This window comes from Peromyscus californicus, unplaced genomic scaffold (genome assembly GCF_007827085.1).
Source record: "Peromyscus californicus insignis strain IS unplaced genomic scaffold, ASM782708v3 Scaffold_12__1_contigs__length_115047231, whole genome shotgun sequence".
Lineage (NCBI taxonomy): Eukaryota > Metazoa > Chordata > Mammalia > Rodentia > Cricetidae > Peromyscus > Peromyscus californicus.
This window is the reverse complement of record NW_026294413.1, coordinates 66295097-66315822: the sequence shown is the minus strand read 5'-3', so window position 1 is coordinate 66315822 and position 20726 is coordinate 66295097. Positions and strand designations below refer to the sequence as shown.

Sequence of the window (20726 nt, the reverse complement as noted above, 5' to 3'; positions counted from 1 at the left end):
AACCAAAAAACAAAACTATAGTTTGCACCTCTAACCCCATCACAGCATATATTAAATCTAGACTTAAATTTTTTAATTTTTATTTATTTTCATGTTTATTTTTAAGATTTATTTTTATTTTATGGGCATTGGTGTCTTGTCTGCATGTGTGTCTGTGTATGGGTGTTGGATCCCCTGTAGCTGGAGTTACAGACAGTTGTGAGCTGCCATGTGGGTGCTGGGAATTGAACCCAGGTCCTCTAGAAGAACAGCCAGTGCTCTTAACTGCTGAGCCATCTCTCCAGCCCTATTTTCATGTTTATGTATATTTTGTCTGCCTGTGTGTCTGTGCATCATCGTGTGTACACCAGGTGTCCTCAGAGGTCAGGAGAGGGTGTCAATCCCATGGAATTGGAGTTGCAGATGGCTGTGAGCCACATTTGGGTAGGAACCAAACACAAGTCCTCTGCAAAAGCAGACAGTGCTCTTAACTGGATTAGTCTTTAAAATATTTTTGAAATTACTGTGCGTGTGAAATGATGTGTATGAGGTGGCAGAGGACAGCTTTGTGGAGTTTGAGTTCCAGGGATAGACCTTGGCACACCAGTGTTGCACGGTAAGCCCATTTACCCACTGAGCCATCTCCTCAGCCCAAGTCTGGACTAATTATTAACATGTCTCCTCACAAAACGCTGAGATCTGGGAAGAACTCTTCTTGTTTTCATCTGCACCTGTTGGTAAGCTTTGCTCCACTATTTAATGTTTTCGGCATCTGGGACCTTCCACAAACTGAAAACTGTTAAAGTTGATCTGGAAGAGATGAGAAGTTGTCCAGTGGCGAGACACTGGCCCTGTGCCACTATGGGCATGAAAGGATGCTGCACAGAACGTGGTGAGTAGTTCCATGGAACGCTGGTAATGGCAAGCTCACCCAGGAAATACTCCTACACTGTTTTTCAAACAGAAAATAAGCAGTATTGAGCGCTGCCTTTATTCCCATTTTACTAGAAAGGAGACAATGTTAACAATTTATGTGCTGTCGGAAAGTGTTTCATAAACCCAGATGTGTTTACTAAGAACTGGAAGTTGTTTAAGCTGTAAGGTTTGGAGGAACTTTCAGCAGTAAAGCAGTTACAAAGCATTTTGGTTTTAAAACATCGAAGGCAAGTGTTTTATTGCACAGCAAAACTGAAATGCAGTTTAACCACTGGTTTACAATTTGGTTAAAACCCAAAGCTGCAAGCCATTTTAAGGAATCAAAAATTATTTTGCACACTTTCAAAAAGCTTTCAGCTTGTCTCAACCATTTGTTTTTATTTTCAAAGCGTAAGTGCTCAAAAGGAATCGTATTCATTAGCTGGATGCCTGGCAAGCAAGACATATTTGTAGAATGAACAAGTAAGTGAGCAAGCTCTCTTGAGATCTTGAGATACAATATAGTCCTTCATTTGAGCTGATTTCCCTTAATTAATTCACAGAACTTTAGGCTCATTTTACATGTCTGCTCACACAATTAATATCATGGTTGAGTTCTCCAACACTGTAAAACTAGAGAGATGCCCACTTACAGCCATGTGTCAGGTGGGGGAGGGTATTTATTACTCTGCCTTTAGCTGAATAAGAGGCACGGAGTCATTTTATGAGTATTTAGGGGAAAACAGTTTCCTCTCGCCTCACAGAACATAACTTTGGTTTTTTTTAATCTCTAATATAATTCTTCGAACTATGAAATCCCAGAAGACGTGGTCCCAAGGAGGAGAGAGTCCTTCTAGGTTTGAGTTCATTCATTTCCAAGTGGCCCGTCCAGCTCCTGGACCGCTTTAAGACCTAGAGAAATCCGCTTCCTCTGAGCCAAAGTCGGCCTCCCGACTGCATCCCCGCCGCCCCACTGGTCGGTGCCGAGACGTCGAGGCCAGTCACCACCTCCTCCTCCTCCTCCTCCAGCCAGGCGGACCGCGCCAGTCCACTTCTGTGGGGGCGACACCCAGCCCGCAGGCCACACGCCCCGCGCGTGCGGCGCCTTTATTTACTTCGCTCAAGAGCCATCAGCCCCCCTCCTAACAAGTCTGGAAAGCATTTCGGTGACGCGATGTTGGGGACACTGGTGAGCGCCCTCGGGGGTACCGGCGAGGGCATGGCAGAGGCCGGGCTGGGGCTGAGGGACAGGGGAGGGGACCGGCCGGGAGAGGCCGTCTCACGGGCACTCGCAGCCCGCCGCGCAGCAGCCCGGCAGGCACACGCACACGTGCACGCGCGCCCCGCACCCGCCCCCCGCGCAGGCTCCGGCTCTGGGCGGCGGCGGCGGCGGGGGCCGGGGGCGTGCGGGCCGGCGGCGGGCCGGGCCCCGGGGGCCGCGAGGGCGGCGGGCGGGCGGGGACGGCGCTCGGGGGCCGGCCCGCGCGGCGCCCATGCTCGGGTAGGGCCTCACGGTGTGCGGAGCGGCGGGCGGGTCCCGCGACGCTGAGCGCGGCCTGTCCCGCAGGTCTGGATGCTCGCGGTCGGCTTCCTGCTGGCCCTGGCGCCGGGCCGCGCGGCGGGCGCGCTGAGGACCGGGAGGCGTCCGGCGCGGCCGCGGGACTGCGCCGACCGACCCGAGGAGCTCCTGGAGCAGCTGTACGGGCGGCTGGCGGCCGGGGTGCTCAGCGCCTTCCACCACACGCTGCAGCTCGGGCCGCGCGAGCAGGCGCGCAACGCCAGCTGCCCGGCCGGGGGCAGGCCCGCCGACCGCCGCTTCCGGCCGCCCACCAACCTGCGCAGCGTCTCGCCCTGGGCGTACAGGTGAGCGGGCCGGAGGGGCGGGGCGGGGCCTGCAGGACAGGTGGGTGGGGCAGGGTGGAGTCGCTGGGGGCGGGGCCTGGCGGGGGCCGGGTGGGACTAGCGGGATGGGGCGGGGCCGTCTGGAGCCTGAGGGGCGGGGTCTGAGGGACAGGTGGGCGGGGCGGACCTGATGGGTGGGGCAGGGTGGGACTACTGGGATGAGCCGCGGAAGCAGGCCAGGTAGGGCGGGTGTCCGCTGGTCGGTGGGCTCCGGGAGGAGCCCGGAGAGGCAGATGAGAAAACTAAATTGGGAGCGATTGGTTTCTACAGAGGTCTGTCACGTTCTTTGAAGAAATGCTGTTCCCTCTTGCCCGATCTTCCTGCATTTGTTAGGCAATAAATACCAATTGAGCACCTCTTCTTCACCAGATAACATCACGAGGGACCAAGCCAAATGACCCTTTATTAATTCTTAAGGGATTTTGCACAGAAGGCCTGTGAGAGTGTGAGCTGGAGGTGCTGGGCACTGAGAGCTAGGAGACACACCCTCTGAGAGGATGTCTGGGGAAAAACTGTGATGTGGGGACAGAACATGAGGTGACAAGCAAAGCTTCCAGTGTGTGGTAGCTTGAAGTTGAGGGAGGGAGAGAACATCTTTTTGAGAGTGAAAGCGATTCAAGACGCATGGAGGATAGACAAGATTCTGAGGATGGCCTAATCCAGGGACTGTGTCAAAAGAAGAGCAGGTCAAAGGGAAGTGTGGCTGTACAGCGAGAAGCGTGGCCACAGTGACCTGGGCAGACAGTGGTAACTGTTCCTTGAGCTCGTGTCAGAAAGCAGAGGAGGGAGCCCTCACACTACCCTGAAGATGAGAAAGGTTTTATAATAGACGAGAGCCTGTTGAGGGTGGGCTGGACTCTAGGGAAGGACAGTTGTGGCCAGGAGAGAGAAAGAATGTGGCACCTACAGAAAACTACCAGCAAGGCTTTTATATGTGTTTGCCTTGTCATGCTGGAGGTGGGAAAGCGTCCCGCCACTGGGCTGCACCCCATCCCAGTCTCATGGTTTTGTTCTGTTCTCTATGTAGCCCTGGCTGTCCCGGAGCTCTCTTCATAGACCAGGCTGGTCTCAAACTCACGAAGATCCTCCTGAATGCTGGAATTACATGTTTCTTGATTACGAAGACTATATGGCCACCCACTCTTGTATTCCAGCGAGGATATTATTAGTCAGTTTGCCCTTCCTGTAACAAATCCCTGGGCCGACAAGTTGGCTCAGCAGATTAAGGTGCTTTCGGACAAGCCTAAGGACCCCAGTTTGATCCCCAGAACCCACACAGCAGAAAGAGAGACTAGACCCCAGCAAACGTCCCCTGGCCTCCATATACAAGATTACCACATCATACACAAAATAAGTAAATAAAAACAAACAAATACCTGAGATAATGAACTTAAAAGAAAAAAGAGTTGGCTCAGTTTTAGAGGTTTCAGTCTGTGATCAGGCAGACCTATTGCTTTTAGGCTCTAGTCGGGTTCCAGATGGCAGTGGTTCAGGGGCACGTGGCAGAGGAAAACCCCATTACTAGGCAGCAAAAGAGTTTAGAAAAGGGAAGGGATCAGAGCCCCACAGTCCTTCAGGAGCACACTTGAGTGACCTCAAGGCCTCCGGCAGGGCCCCACCATGGCGGCACCCTGAGGAGCTAGCCTCTGCCAGGGGGAGGACACTTAAGGTGCACACTGTAGCGGGTTCCAGTGAGCGGTGTGGTGCCCGGCAGGCGCGCTGCAGTGGCTGACAGGGAAGGCCTCAGCTGAGGCAGCGCAGTGGAAGAGAGGGATCAGGAAAGATGCTAATGAAAAGAAAGAGCTGGGTGGGCATGTGCTTGAGGAGTAGTAGAGAAGGAGGAGGACTGTGTCCTGGGTCACCTGGGGCTGATTTGTCCGTTCTCTTGAACTGCACCCGCCTCCCAGTTACCCCGCCCCTCAGGTGCCCTAGTGTGAAGTTTAGACCCTCCCTTGACTTGGCTGCTCTTCAGGCTATGTTCACTCGTGGTCCATCCCTTTTCACAGCTCCACCCATGTGGAAGTGGGCCCACACGGGGGCATCCTCTGTGACACATCCTAGCTCTTCGGGGAAACCATGCTGGAGTCGAGGCAGGCCTAGAGGCCACTCCAAGCTCAAACACACACGGGTAACACACAGCAAGTCTCAAGTCCTCTGTAGTCACGTCTCCTGTGGCTCTGGCCAAGGCTGCAGGGCATAGTCTTAATAAGTGCTTGAAGAGGAAGCGTGGAGTCAGATCTTGTGCCTGTTGAGTGTTACTGCCTTGAGATGACAGGGACAGGAAAGAGCAAAGCTGGAGGGCCAGTTGGGAGTTCTCCACTCTGGCATTCTCCATGGAAAGTCAGGCTATGCTGTTCCTGCTGCGGGCCTACACTTGTGTCTTCTGTGACCACATCGGAAAGCAGGAAAGGGCAGGGAGGGAACTGGTTGGTGAGCCCCCATACTTGGAGTGACTGGGTCTGGTGGGGCTCTCCCCTCTGCCACTGGCCAGGTCAGATAGCTTCAGGCTCCTGGTTCCCCTCTTCCACAGTATCTAGCACACCGATGAACTGTCCTTGTAGTCATCCCATCCACCCTTTGGGCAGCTTACCCTGAAGGAAGCTAGGCTTTAGGGGACCATGTGGAGCCATTGTCTCAGGTGCGGACAGTTGACGCTGGCCCTCTTCCCTTGCCTCTCTGGGTACTCCTCCATTGTCACCACCCCCTGAGCTAAGGAGGAGGACAGAAAAAGTGCAATCCAGGAAGTACAGAACCTCACCTGTGAGAGGACTGGGAAGGGACTTCTGAGAGCTCTGGTGGCCTGAATGGAAATACCCCCTAAATCCCACCAGCTCAGGTGCAGGAGTGGCGCACTCAACCTTCCTCAGATCTGCAGATGCCACATCCACAGAGCCAGCCAGTTGCAGATCAAGAGGATGCGAGAGAGCTTGCGTCTGTGCCGAATATGCATGCAGTCTTCCTCAGTGTTACTCCCTAAGCCGCAGTGTACAGAGCATCACTGTGTTAGGCACGTAGAGATGGCTGAAGTCTACAGGAGAGGATGCGTAGGTTCTATGCAAATTCGACATCATTGTATCTATGGGATCTGAGTGTCTGGGGAGCGTGCTTTTCTCCTCCATTCCCAGAGCTCTTCTCTAGGGGATCAGGACTGAAATGACCATGCTGCTATAGGCAAAGCAGAATGCTAAGGAAGATGGGTAGGAAAACAGAGTTAGAAATACCACAGCCCAGGGAGGATCACTGTAGGTGGCATGCAGGTTTCCAAGCAGGCACTGAACTCTCAGCAGGCTCCTGTGTCTGGGGAATGACGATCATGGTTTCAGGACAGCTGGGTCTCCAGCTGGAAGAAAATATGGTTGGATCTCACTCCTGTGTGACAACAAATTCCAGATGATCCGAAGATTTAAGTGTAAAAAAATAAGGCCACAAAGAGGAAGAAAAACACGAGCAATTTTATTTATAATCTTGGTGTGGAGGAGGCTTGTTTAGCAGCTCACAGCCCCAGACATCATAAAAGATGAGATTAAGAAATTCAGTTATATAATTACATGCTGTGTCGTCTTGGCAAATAGGCTGGAGTACAGGGCAAGCCAGGGGGAGAAATATTGGCAACCCATGTCACAAAGGGCTCCTTTCCCAAAGAGCTGCCACACACCATCAAGAGAAGATGGGCCAAGGTCAGAGCATGTGCAGGGAAGGGAAACCACATGATCCAGCTCTCCCTACGTGAAGAGCTGAATACTGCAATCAAGGGAGCAAAACACATGTAGAAACCATAGTGAGAAACTTGGTTTTTGCAACCGTCCTCAGGCCGCCTTGATAAAGGCGGGGGAAGGCGGAAGCCGATCTGGTACAGTGGAGGCATTCGGATCCTGGGAAAGGAGGAAATGGTGATTGTGATTATCAAAAAGATGTCATCAGAGGGAGTCTTGCTGCTGCTACCCATGCTGACTTCAAGCTCTAGGCTCAAGTGACCTCCTGCCTCTACCTCATCAGTGGTTGCAGGTGCACACCTGTGCCTGTCTCAGTATCAAACTTTATATACACTTGACCCAATGATTCGACTTATCAGTATTTCTCCTGCAGACCCATGTATCCACATACCAAATGACTGTTGAGTAAGGATATTAGTCGTTGCTGTAGCAACAAGGGTTGGAAGGCCTCACAGTGTCCACCAATAGACAGGGAGTTGCATAGAGCAGAGCTATGAAGAGGGTTAGATCACATAAGTAGATCCATGGGCGTTCCTTAAGGGAAAAGGTACAAGTAGCATGCAGTCACCTTTGTGTGGAAAGAGAAATTGACATAATCCATACATAATGAGACTTTGTCCTTCTTTCTTTGAGTCAGGGTCTCAGTATGCAGCCCCAGCTGGCCTGGAACTCATAAAATGCTGGAACTAAAGGTTCATATGACCACACCTAGCTACATTTTTTTTTAAGAGATGGGTCTCACTATATTGTTCAGACTGGTCTCAAACTTTTGAGCTCAAGTGATCCTCCTGCCTCAGCTTCTCAGCTTTCTGGGACAACAGACCTGTGCTACTGTGCCTGCTGAAGATGTTTTCTTTGTTAAATGGAGAGAAAGGAAGTCTCCCAACCATGAGGAAAAGGCAGAAGCTGCAGATGGCTTCTGAGACACACACAGAGCCTTGGCGGGGGGGGGGGGGGGGGGGGGGGGGGGGGGGGGGCTTATTTGCTCGTAAAGTCTGGGGGCTCACGGAAGGAGTGCTGTGGACATTGAGGTAGGGTTTTCAGAGCCCGTGACTCCATGGCCAGGCTGAGCTCTGAAGACGTCACAGCTTGGACATTAAGAGATTGTTGCTAGGTGACAAACCCAAAACATTAGACCCAGGATACTGGACACCACTGACTTCATCGTCAGGATCCAGTGTGTCCTTAGGAAAGCAGCATTCGTCTCGCAGAGCATAAAAATATTTTCTCACTTACCTTGTGACGTTATAGGTTTGGTTTTCCTTTGCTTAAAAAACAAAATGCCAAAAATAAATCAACTTGATTGCTCAGGAAGATGTTTAAACAGCAGATCAATATATTCAGAAATCTACTGCTGCGACATTGGGGTTTATTACAGTTTAAAGACACACCAGCTTGTCTGATGACACCCCAAAGATAAACACCTGCCAGTGCTCTAAGCAATTTTAGCTGGTTTATTTTTCTAGTAGTAGGCTAAAAAAAAAAAAAAAAATTTCTCTAGGATATGAATAATGCAAAATAGTTTATTTTTAGGCTTTATTTGTTTTTTGTTTTTTTGTATAACTTTTCCCCAGAGACTCTAAGAGCCAACAGCTAAATTTATTTCACAGCAAAGATTTGTTGGCTCTTGTGACCAACAGCACGTGAGTGTCCCCCAGGCCTGTGGGCCAATGCTGAGGCGGCCCTTTAATCCCTTTCTAATGTTCTGTCGTCTGTGCGCCTTTCTGACAACCTCCCGGGGCGAGTCCATATGTCCTTGATTTTCCCTTTTCCTAAGGCAACTTCAAGTTCATAGTTCTGCCCTCCAGAGGTCTCCACAGGAAGAAATCTCACTTACTTCAGCCAGCACCTGTGCTGTGAGGACTCTCCATAGCCCACCCTGTCCTGGTACCCTCGCTGCCCCATGCCAGCCTGCTGGGGGTGGCCTTGCCACCTCTTCAAACATCCTGGTGGAACAGGACTGAGAGCAAAGGTTGGGGATGAGACGTGACTTTAAAACAGACACACAGGGCCGGGCGGTGGTGGCGCACGCCTTTAATCCTAGTTCTTGGGAGGCAGAGGCAGGTGGATCTCTGAGTTCAAGACCAGCCTACTCTACAGATTGAGTTCCAGTACATAGAGAAACCCTGTCTCAAACAAAAACAAAAACAAACAAACAAACAAACAAAACCAGACCCACAGGCCACCAGGATGTTTGATTAAGGGACCACCTCAGCATCTACCCACAGATGTGTGGCATAGTCTCAGTGTATGGAGAACCTTCTACTCTCTAAATGTACCAGTGCAGCTCATGTGGTCTCCAATTATTATACTAGTGAGCAGACAAGGCTACCCCTGCCCAGTGATGGCCTGGGCATTCAGAGTGATCTTAGGCTCTGACAAACTGTGGCCTGCTCTCTGTGGGTGCTGCATTTATGAAGGCTTAGGAGAAAAAGCCAGATTAATAGAAAGGATGGCTCATCTAAGCAACCTTTTGCCCTCTGAGATGTCCATCAGTTATTCCATCTTCCCCAAATGACAACCTAAGGTCATATTTACATCATCAATATTAACAAGAGCTTTACAGAGCCCACACAGGAACAAGGGGAGCCACTGGCCCTGAGTGCTGCTGTGAGCACAAGTACCATTCACACCAAGTTCTGCCCAGCAAATCTTTAAAAAAAAAAAAATTGAAACTCAGAGGCAGCAAGGTGGTGTGGCACACACCTGCCATCCCCAGCATTCAGGAGGCTGAGGCAGGAGGCTCTTGTTTTTGAGGCTCTTGGACTACATAGCATTACCCTGTCTCAAATATCAAATAAATGAACATTAGAGAAAGGTAAAGAAATCAAGAACAGCGTTGCCTTCACCTCCCTTATACCTGACTTCCTTTTCAGTGACTTCAGTTACCCAAAGTGAATTGAAAATAGTAAGTGGAAAATTCCAGAAACGGATAAGTTTTAAAATGCAGACACTCTCAGTAGTGTCATGAAGCCTTGTCCTCGCTGAGACATGAACTGCCCTTTTGCTCAGCATATCCACACTGTGTACGCTGCCCTCTCAGCAGCCACTCACTGGCCATCTTGATTATCATAGCGACATGCGGTACCGCCATGCTGTGTGCGGGTGGCCCTGCATAATCACCCAGTGACATGCCATGCATGCCACCTTGCTCATTCCCTCTCATGTAGACGGTGGATCATCTCATGAGAAGGGTGGTATGAGGTTTTGAGATTCCCATAACTCTTATCATAGTATTAGCTAGAGTACCAAACTTATCCTTTTTGTTCGTTTATTTTGTTATTGTTGTTTTGTTTGTTTGTTTTTCCGAGACAGGGTTTCTCTGTGTAGCCTTCCTTGGCTGTCCTAGAACTCACTACGTAGACCAGGCTGGCCTTGGACTTGCATAGCCCCACCTACCTCTGCCTCCTGAGTGCTGGAATTAAAGGTGTGTGCCACCACCACCCAGCTGAGTACCAAATTTATAAATTAAACTTCAATTTATAAGCAATATGCTATCTGAAGTTTCAGACATGGAGAGGCACAATTTCTAGGAAGGTATCTACTGGATAAGGGTTAGGAGAGAGTCTACAGTTTAATGTTAGAGGAATCCATGCCCACAACAGTTATCCTTTAAAAACATTCCTATTTGCCTTTTAAAAACACACCCTCCCACCTTTATGCACTTTCAAATTTGTGCCAAGGCTCCGGTACAAAGAGTTCTGCAGACTGTCCGAGTCTCAGGCGCAGGGACCCATCCTTCCTTGCAGAGGCGACTCTGGCCAACAGGGGGCAGCACAGGGCAAGCATCCTGCCTGATGGTGACCCAGGGACTCTCATCTCTTTGGAATTTGGGGTGGCGGTCCTTTCCTAATTAAGTTTTTCCTTAGGAAGTTTGCTCTTTCCTATGTCTTCCTCATACCTGTGGGTTACTCCAGATGACCTAACAGCAACATCACAAACTCTGGATTGCTTTATCTAATGTACTGGATGAGACACAGTAGCACAGGCACTATGACCTTTCCAGACTACCTTATCAGGATAATGTTCTGTTAAGAAAAAAGGGGGTGGTTTGGGGAAAGGGACAGACGCCCGAGCAGAAAGAATGCTGTGGTCTGGCTGGGAGTCTCCACTATATTGTCCATCCCTACCGGTCACTGTAGAAAAGGAGGCACACATTTTTGTTCTTCCCAAGCAGTTTAACTAAGAGATGTTGGTGTTTTCCATATATATACGTACACAATACATAGACAAGTAACCTTGACTTTGCTCAAGTACAAAGCTGACTTCCCCCCAGTGGGCTTCTCAGAATACAGCCAGATATCACCTGTCAAGGAATAAAAATAAAATCATTGTCATGGAGCATTGTTCCCGGATTACCATCAGCTTTGATGGTTGGTTGCTCCCCAGGGCTGGGGCTTTACTTTAGCATGCAGAGTGCTGCCAGGATGGATGACAATATTTCACTCTCTGGACACCTCTTTCAACGCTCTTCACCTGAATAAAATGTGTGTGCCCGTGCCAACAGAAGGATTTGGGCAAATACAGGCAGTCCCACACAGGCCACGAAGTGACATTCCTTCTGATCTCTGTCCTCCACAGAGAAGGTGATAGAGAGAGGACACATCTCCCCAAATCACTAAGTTGTCAAGGAGAGAATACCAGGAACTCTCAGAGTTGAAGAGGCCAGGCTAGTGTATGTGAACTGCCCGTCCATGGTGACAGCTGGCTGGCTGGACCAGGTGGGCTCCTCCCTCGCACACCCAGACGCCTCCCGCATTGTTCCAAGGTCGGGAACATCAAAGATGGCTCTGGACCCACATTCTACAGCTTCCCCTGGAGAGCCGAGCAGTCCTGTGGGCATGAGTGAGTTTTTCCTTTGAAGAGATGCTACCCAGCTGCTCCGAGTGTCACATTTGCCATGACAAAAGAATGAAAGCCTTCGAGAAATCTGGGCCGTCATTCTCATCCATTTCCACCTTCTTGTGCGTGACCCACCGCCACCACCATGATCTTCCAAATTCTTTCCTAGTGCTCTGTCCTCGCGCTTGGCCACGTGAATAGGTTTTATGCAGAATAAATGGATCCCCAGGTTGGAACATCACTATGTGCAGGTGTGGGACTGGATGCTAAGTATCCACAGACCACGCTGCCCTTTCCCCATGCGTGTGAGAGGGAAGGTGGCCAGGTGCCAGTACCTCCATTTCCCCGAATGAGGGAGGGAAAGTGGGCAGGTGAGCCTTCCGGCTGCCAGGAGCCCTGAGTTTGCTTACTGGCAGAAGAGCCACATTTGCCCTGGAGCTGCCTCAGGCTCGGCCTCGGCTCTGCCAAGTTCAGATGGCAGCCGCTAGAGCAGGACGGACCTCTAACTGTCCTTGACCAGGTGAAGCCCATGGGGATCTCTGTCCTGGTCAGGACTGCTGCAATCGCCGCCGCCGCCGCCGAACTTTCCATGTGCTCTTTCATGAGAAATGCACAGTGTTTTCTCCCAGGGGCCAGAGAAGGGTTTTTCAGTGCTTCTTGGCAACGGACACCGCAGCCCTTTGGCTCCCGGGAGCCTTAGCAAATGGAAGGAGGGTGGAGCTGATGGGCCTGCTGACCACAGCTCCCCCGAGAGGGAAGCTGCTTGTAGCCTCCAGTGTCCCCAGTTACCCCCTCTTACCCCGCGGAGCCCACTGTTTCAGGTCCTGGAGCCCTGGACAGTAGTTTATAGACAGGGAGATTTTTCCTATAGTGTGGTGACTCCTGCCCACTCCAGCTGCAGGGAGAGCTAGCTCCAAAGGGAAGCAGAAGATTAGAAGGTTACAAATTCCCCCTTTTTTAAACCCCCAATGCTGGGAATGGAGCCTAAAGCTTCTCTCATATGAGGTCGTCACTGTGCCATGGTGAGGCACCCAGACCTCAAACCCTCATTGACTCATTATTTCTTCTTCTTCTTCTTCTTTTTTTTTTTTTTAAATATATGAATTGGTGTTTGACCTGTATGTCCTTGTGAGGGAGTCGGATCCACTGGAACTTGAGTTACAGACAGTTGTGAACTGCCATGTGGGTGCTAAGAATTGAACCCGGGTCCTCTGGAAGAGCAGCCAATGCTCTTAACCACCGAGCCATCTCTCCAGCCCAACTTCTTTTTGTTTTAAGGCAGAGTCTTGTTACATAGCCCAGGCTGCCCTCAGAATTGGGGCAATCCTCCTGCCTCAGCCTCCCAAATGCTAGGATTACAAGTGTGTGTCATCAGGTCTGGCTTCGTTACTTTTCTTAAATGTGGAGACCAAAGAGCCTGAACAGGGCTATTGTGAGAATTATATGGGAAGCTCTTTAAAAAATAGCAACATCTTGGCCCCATTCCAGAGCAATTAATTCAGAATCTCTAGGGGTGAGGAAAGAGCATTACTATTTTTAAAAATCTCACTTATGTACCTCCAGAGAAGCACAACTAAGTCCCATTGCCATTCCATGGTAGTGCCAACTCTTGGGTTATAATGACCTTCTGTATGAACTACTGTTAGCATGGAGGGTAGTCTGGGGCTGGTTTGGTCATACAGAAAAGGCACTGGGAAAATGTGTCATCTAGTTGTTGGCTGCCAGCTGCTATCACTATGTCCGTGGTAACAATGGCTAGCCATCCAGTGCAGCTGTGGCCAGACACTGCTGCTCGGTGCAGCCGTATTTAAGTGGACTCATCTTCAAGCTGCCCGGTTTAAGTGAGCAGAGCAGATCGTTGGACTTCGAGTGAGCATAGAGCTGCATGCTCAGAACGTGGACAAATGTGTCGGGCTTTCTTGGACCACCAGCCCCCAAATATTAATTATGAATGCTCGGCTTTATCTCATGCTTGTCCCACTAGCTCTTATAACTTAAGTTAACCTGTTTCTTTTCATCTATGTTTGGCCTCAGGACTTTGTATCTTTCTTTCTTTCTGTATGTCCTACTCCGTGTCGGACTGGCTGGCAGCTGCCTGGTTGGCTGGCCTCAGGCGTCTCCCTCCCTCGGTCCCTGTTCTTTCCTTCTCTGCTGTCCTGAGCCTAGATTCCTCCTCCTACTCATTGTCTCTGTCTGCCAGCCCCGCATATCCCTGTACTAGCTAGCTAGTGGCCCTTCAGCCTTTCATTAGACTAATCAGGTGCCTAAGGCAGGCAAAGCAACACACCTTTACATCGTTAAACAAATGCACCATAAGCAAACGTAACACACCTTTACATAGTTAAAGTCATATTCCACAACAGACAAGAAGACTGGAAATTATAATTCTGTTCTTCTAAGATATGTTAATTTTTATTAGCATAATGATTATGCAGATTCATGAGGCACCATGTAAGGTTTCAATACATGAGTGCATTATATAATGAACAAGTCAGGGTGATCGGCGGCGCGTCTCTCAGGAAACAGGGTCCTATACTTGGTGTAGCCCAGGCTGGCCTGCAGCTTACAGTCCTCCCGCCTCAGCCTTCTGAGTGCTACACTGACATGTGTGTGTCATACACCACATTCTGCCAGAACCTTCATTTTAAACAAGAGCCACACTTGGTTCTGACGACAGGGCCTTCTCCGAGGAGCCTCAGCTTTTCCTGAGGGAAGCTGCTTATCCCTAGAGGTCCCTGGGGATTAGCCACCATCTTGGCCTTCTCATTGTCTTTTAATCACTTCCAGTCTGGTGGAGCGTCCACCCCCTTCTTCTCCCTGGAATGTGTCCTGACAGTTCCTGGGCCTCTCCTTCCCTGTGAGTTATAGGATCCGTTTGCCAAGTTCTAAGCTGGGATTTTGGTTAGAGATGTGCTGATGTTATAGACTAAAAGAATTACACTTGCTTGAGGGAATTTTCCAAGACCTTTCCAAAACTCAAGTCTGGTCTAAAGGCCTCAGGAAGCTGGCGAAGTGGCCTTCCTGTCAAACCTTATTCAACTGGCAGCAGTAATGATCTGCTCTGGGTCACTGGTTGGACACTAGACTGGACCAACGTTTTCTTTCCAGGACCCATAGATATAGACAGTTCCCTGCCTTTTCTAGAAAGTCTGCTGGGCTGAACTCACTGGCCCTCAGTGCTGCTGACTCAGGCTGCTGAGGCCATTTTGTCCCTGGACTTCCCAGGACCCCTTAGCTTGGTGCCTGGGGTTGGGGATGTTTGGGTTGCCCTGGGGAGAATCAGTCATCCTTGGGCCCTGCTGCTTTGAAATGGAAATATGTTTTGTAAAGTGGCAAACTATGCTGGTGGCTGCCCAGCTATCAGATGCACACATCAGGTGGCAGATTCCTCCAGAGAATGCGTTCATTGTTCCCTGAGCCCTGCCTCCGGAACCGCTTAGAATTGTTTCCTACGTGTCCAAGCCCCGGGACAGAGCTCTTTTTCTGTCTCTGCTGTCACTTACATGCCTCCGAGAGCTCAGCTTCCATCACCTCTAATCATCCCTGGAGGACTTGTCCTTTGTTCTTGGATTAAGCCCCACCAGCTGTCACTCACCCTAGCCAAACTTCACACAGGGCCAGGGCCGCTCCTGAGATTCGTCAGTGGGGAAAACTTGTTGAGTTTCAAGCAGGTCCCGCGCCAAGTTCGCACAGAGCAGCGTTCAGCAGAGACAGCGGGGGACTGGCCAGGGAGGCCAGGCAGGGTTTCTGCTGGGCTACATTTCCATGTTTGGAAGAGAAGGGGTCCCTATGGAGGCCTCGCTCTTCCTTTCCCATGAAACTGGTGATTTCTACAGATTAGGCAAGAAGCTGGGCATCCACAAACTGGGCATCCACTTGTGGTTGTGATTCTGAGGTGCTGGTTACTCTGAGTGTGTGCCACTGCCATGGATGGCACATCTGGTCTCCATGTGGAGCACGGGAACAATCCAAGTCTCAAAGACACTTTTTGAAAGACCCCATGTTCATTCCTTCATTCTACCCCAGGTGGCAGGTAGAGGTGGGGCATACGGGTGTCTTGTCACCAACCTAGTCCAAAGGGTTCAAGTGAAGTGGAAACGTTTGGTCTGGGACCAACTGGAGTGCTGGGATGAATATTTTTAGTTGAATGAGACTTTAGCCATCAGGCACCCAAGCAGTAACACTTTTGATAGTAAAATGGCACTAGTGGGTGGCGCTGGTTACGGGTGAAAAGTCAGGGGCCATGGCCACAACTACCAGAGTTACAAAGAGCTTTATTAGAAAGAAGCCAGGCCTGGACAGAAAGGAAGATGGAGGGAGCAGAGAGAAAGCAGGGAGAGAGCGCAGAGAGAGAGCATGGGAGTCGTGTCTGGCTTTTTAAGGCGGGTATGGCGGGTAGGTAGTCGCCAGCGGCACCCCCCCCCCCCCGATGACGTAAGACACTAGACCCCAAACTTCCCTGGTACCAGGGGGAGAGCAGGATCCTAACATCTTTCACCAACAAAACTAACCAGAGTGGCACCTGAGTGCCAGCTGTTCCTGAAGGACACCCAGGATGCTGGTGTGTTGGTGGTGTTCAGAGGTGGACCTTGGGAAGTGAGTAGGTCATGGCACCTCTATGCTGGCATGAATGGCTTTATAATGAGAGATTTGAGCTGGGAAGACCAGTCTGTCTTGCCGTTTGATATGCGCCACCATGCGAGATGCTTCGAGAAGGCCTTGCTCTCGAGCTTCCCAGACTCCGGAATCAACTGAGCTAAATGCCAGATAAATCTCTTTTTTGGAGAGTGGCTGAAACCAGGTCATTCTATGTAGTCCGCTCTGGCCTTGAACTCATGATCTTCCTGCCTCAGCGTCCCCAGTGCTGAGAAGTACCACCATACCCAAGTAAATGTCTAGTCTTTATAAATTACCCAGTCTCGAGTAGTATGTTGTAGCTGCAGCAGGTAGACTGAAACATCTTCTATGTCTGTATGTCTGATGAGCTGGCCCATCCCCACTGAAGCTTTTGAGCAGCCCGATCTCTAGGCTGTGCCTTCCTCAGCCTGCGGACCCAGTCTATCCTCAGACTTCAGGGTCCCCTGCTGCTGCCAATCTCCTCCACACACTTCCATGAACTGTCACATTTAATACAAACCAGATCCCAAAATGCAGTCCCCATCCTGGACCAAGATCTCCCCCTTTGTCCCAGGCAGGCTTCTACTATGAAGTTGGGGTGTTGGGGCATCTCTCTCCACTCTGTGGCCTCTCACCTTGTACTTTCCTCCTGTGACACACTCCCCGGTTCTGACTTGGACCCTCTTGCTCTGGGTACGTGCTCCTGTGCATTTGTGCTCTTTCCCAGTGCATGTCTTTGGTGTACAGAGGTGTTCTGCCCGAATCCCAACTGCCTGACACAGGACTCAGATAGGAGTTAGTTAAATGTTGAAAAAAAGACTGGAGACATTATGCATCTAGCTATTTAGGACTTCCTTTCCCTTCAAAAATGTTCAGTGAAAGGGAATGTCAGGAGGGCAGGAGATGGATCCATTCTGCTCCCAAAGCCCTGGGGGCAGAACTGAGCAAACAGTGACAATAGACTTTTGTTGTGCATTGGTGTTCTGCCTGTGGGTATGGCTGTGTGAGGGTGTCAAATCTTGGAGTTGCAGACAGTTGTGAACTGCCATGTGGGTATTAGGAATTGAATCCAGGTCCTCTGGAAGAGCAGTCAGGGCTCTTAACTACTGAGCCATCTCTCCAGCCCTGAAACAAACTTTAAAAGCAGATTGTTCACCTACTTTGTGTTGGTGGGAAGCACAAATAGGCAAAATCAGTGTGGGATTGTTTTAGAGGTATCTGCATTGATCCCTCGACCCAAGTTAGGAGCTTTCCCCCAGGCCACATCTCTGGTCCCTGGAACAGTGTGAGAAGGGAGTTGAAAGGTTCCATGCCCGGAGGCCTTCCTGACCCTAGACCCCACTCCTCAGCCAGCACCATCATTTCCAGGACCTTCTCTCTGCAGACCAGGTCCCTCCTGGCATGGGTGCTCTGAATGTACTTTCAAAGGGGGGTATTTTTGTTGGCAAGTGTCCTCATTAGTATTAAGGATGAAGGAGAAAGCATTGCCTTGGATTGGCACCATACTCTGCAGAGATGGTGTGGCCAATGCCCATCTCCCACCCCCCAAGGAACAGAAAGATCTCCAAGTCCATCCCTCTCCCTCTCTCCATCTCTCCTCTGTTTTCTTCACTAGATTCAGGTTACTGTTTGGTGCTTCCCATGCGGGCACATAGTAGATCTTCAGATGTGTCCACTGCTGGACAGGTTAGTAAGGTTAAGGCTCATAGATGATCAATTTGAGTGTCTCTAGAAAGAGCAGACCCATAAGGGATTGCCAGTGTTCTAGATGCACAGATAGATGGACATGATGTAGGCACACAGAAGTCTCATGAGCAATGGGGTAATGCTTCCTTCAGCAAGGGGACATTCAAGAAGGGTTCTGGGTTCCTTCCCATAGCCCTCTGGGTTTCTGCAGCTGTGTAGGTGGCCGCTGTGAGAGCAGGCTCTGTCCTGGGGTTGCTTTGTCTCCAAGTGAGTCAGTCACCTGTTGTAGCTGACCTATAGCCTCCCCTAGGATTTGGCCACAGGCTGTCCTAGAGGGCTTTACATTTGGCATCTGAATTGAAACTTGGAAGACTTGGAGGTAAATCAAAGTGATGGAATTCAAGATTATTTTCACTTTTCAAGTACCCCTGGCCGGCCAGCCCTCCTGCCACCCTGCCACCCTGCTGTGTCTGCTGCTGCTTTAGCCCCTTAGAGAACGCACACATGGCCTTCTGCACAGGCGTGGCTATCTGTAGGAATTGCTATCAGCCTACCTCCCCAAAGCTGCAGAGCTTGGCAGGCCTGGGCTTGGAATCACAAAGATGGCTCCTCAGGGTTGACAGGGCAGCCCGGGAGGATGGTTTGTCCTGGTACAGTGACCACCCGCGTGTGGTGCCAGTGACCTTGACGAAGGGTAGGGGTTTTTGTTTTGTTTGTTTGTTTTTAAAAATAATTTATTTTTATATAATTAGTGGTTTGGGTTTTTGGGGGGAGTTGTATGTTTGCTTTTTTAAGACAGAGTTTCTTTGTGTGGCTGGCTTGGAACTCACTCTGTAGACCAGGCTAGCTTCACAGAGATCTTCCTGTACCTCAAGGCATGAACCACCACCACCACCACCACCTGCATGATGTTTTACCTGGGGATATGTCTGGATGAGGGTGTCAAGGTGTCATATGTCTGGATGAGGGTGTCAAGGTGTCGGGTCCCCTGGAACTGGAGTTACAGACAGTTGTCAGCCACCATGTGGGTGCTGGGAATTGAACCCAGGACCTCTGGAAGAGCAGTCAGTGCTCTTAACTGCTGAGCTCTCTCTCTAGCCCCAACACAGGGTAGTTTTATAGGCACTCAAGGATAGTGGTCCATGCTGCATCCAGCATCCCAAATATGATAGAGGTCAAATGCCATGGTAGAGCACTCTTCCAGGTCGGGGCTCACCGCATAGTGGTGTAACTGTCTGCTCCAGGTAGGCCCTACCAGGGTGCTAACTGTGGATGCATCCTCGGGCCCGGCCTCGCTCAGGTCTTCCTCATTTGGCCTAGCTTGCTGTGTAGCCCAAGCTGGCCTTGAACTGGCAGTGATGCTCCTGCCGCAGCCCTCACTCACTCGCTCTGTTGGCAGGATTTCCTACGACCCAGCTCGCTTCCCGAGGTACCTGCCTGAGGCCTACTGCCTGTGCCGTGGCTGCCTGACCGGGCTCTTTGGTGAGGAGGACTTCCGCTTCCGCAGCGCTCCTGTCTACTCCCCGGCCGTAGTGCTCCGCCGCACCGCGGCCTGCGCGGGCGGCCGCTCAGTGTACGCTGAACACTACGTCACCATCCCGGTGGGCTGCACCTGCGTGCCCGAGCCCGACAAGGCCTCGGACAACGCCAACTCCAGCATGGACAAGCCAGGAGCCAGGCTGCTGCTCGGACCCGGCGACAGGCCAGCAGGGCACTGATGCCAGGGACTGGCCGCCACCACCCAGCTTCCTTCGTGCATCTGTTTCCCCAACCCAGGCCCTACCCCACCCCCGCCGCTGCCCACTTTTTCCGAAGGGACAACTACATAAGCTTTAAATATATTTGTATTTTTCAAAGTAGACACTACATACCTAAGGCTATTTTGAATAGAGGCAGAAACTATTTTCGTATTAGTAATTTAGAGCAAGCATGTTATTTTTAAAACTTCCTTGACATACAAGCAAATTATAAACATCCGTTTTCCTCTAATAGGATTCTTGAGCGCATAATTGTGGTGCTCAGATGAACTTCTGTTAGCTGACACTGTGTCCTCTCCCTGAGCTCACCAAGAAAGAGAGCATCACACAGATGCTCCGAATCTGTGCCCCGAGGCCTCTCAGGTCCACGGAGAGAGAGGGATTTGAGGGGCTCCGGGTTCCGGAAACCAAACTCTCTTTTGTTCTTTAGCATATGGATGGCCTCAACTTTATGACAACTTAGTTTTTTTTGGTGTTTTTCTTCCACTTTTAAAAGCCACTGGCCTCAATTTATGGCAGGAGGTGGAATGTGGCTTCTTAGCCAGTTCTCAGGGAGCTCCAAGTACACATGGGCTTAGTTTTATGGGCTTTTGGATCAGCCAAGCCTGCGGAGGAAGGAGGGCCGGGTCTCCAGAGTGTGGGGGCCTCCCTCTGGGTATTATGTCTGAGTATGAAGTCTGCCCCTGAACACATTTGTAAAGGTTCTTTTTCAATCACTAAAACAATGGTAGCTGACGGATCTGCTGGCTCTGTGCGTTTCATTTCTTTCCAGATTTTGCTTAGGTGAACTTGTTTAGAATGTTGGGAGGAAGCCCAGGTCCTTGAATATTCTAAATAGGATCTCAACCAGTGAGCCACACCCTCTCTGACTCACTTTTAGAAGAAAATAGGCCTTAAGTTGGAACCTTCAGAACTGTGGGCCTGAGGACACCTTTTCCCTACTAATGATCTCAGGCACTGTGCTACAGCAATAGGAAGCTAACACAGTGTCTCTCCAGCACATGCTCAGCCCCTGTGGACAAAGCACAATCTCGAGCTGCCAGAGGGGAACTGGGCTGCCGCGGCAGGTCTCTTTTGGGGTGCTTTCCTCATCTGGGAAATGTTACAGCATCGTGTGAGCTATCATTCTGTCACTGTGTTAAAATACCTCAGCAAAACGAGCTCAGGGCTTCAACGTCAGCCTAGGGTTTGCTGGGCCCTGTTGTTGTGGGCCTCTGGCAAGGGACGCCATGGCTGCAAGCAGGTGGAACAGAGGGGCTCACCTCATGGTGACCTGGAAGCAGACAGAGATGGGGGGCGGGGGGGGGGGGGCAGA

General features: G+C 50.6%; 1 protein-coding gene across 1 annotated transcript; it reads left to right on the top strand.

Moving 5' to 3' along the window:
- The first annotated feature begins 105 nt into the window (after nt 1–105).
- Il17d (interleukin 17D) lies at nt 106–20150 on the top strand. Its single transcript, XM_052733106.1, has 3 exons — nt 106–2083; nt 2462–2757; nt 19054–20150. Exons 1-3 carry the CDS (start codon nt 2069–2071, stop codon nt 19370–19372), a joined length of 630 nt encoding a protein of 209 aa, XP_052589066.1. The 5' UTR covers nt 106–2068; the 3' UTR covers nt 19373–20150.
- The last annotated feature ends 576 nt before the right edge of the window (nt 20151–20726 follow it).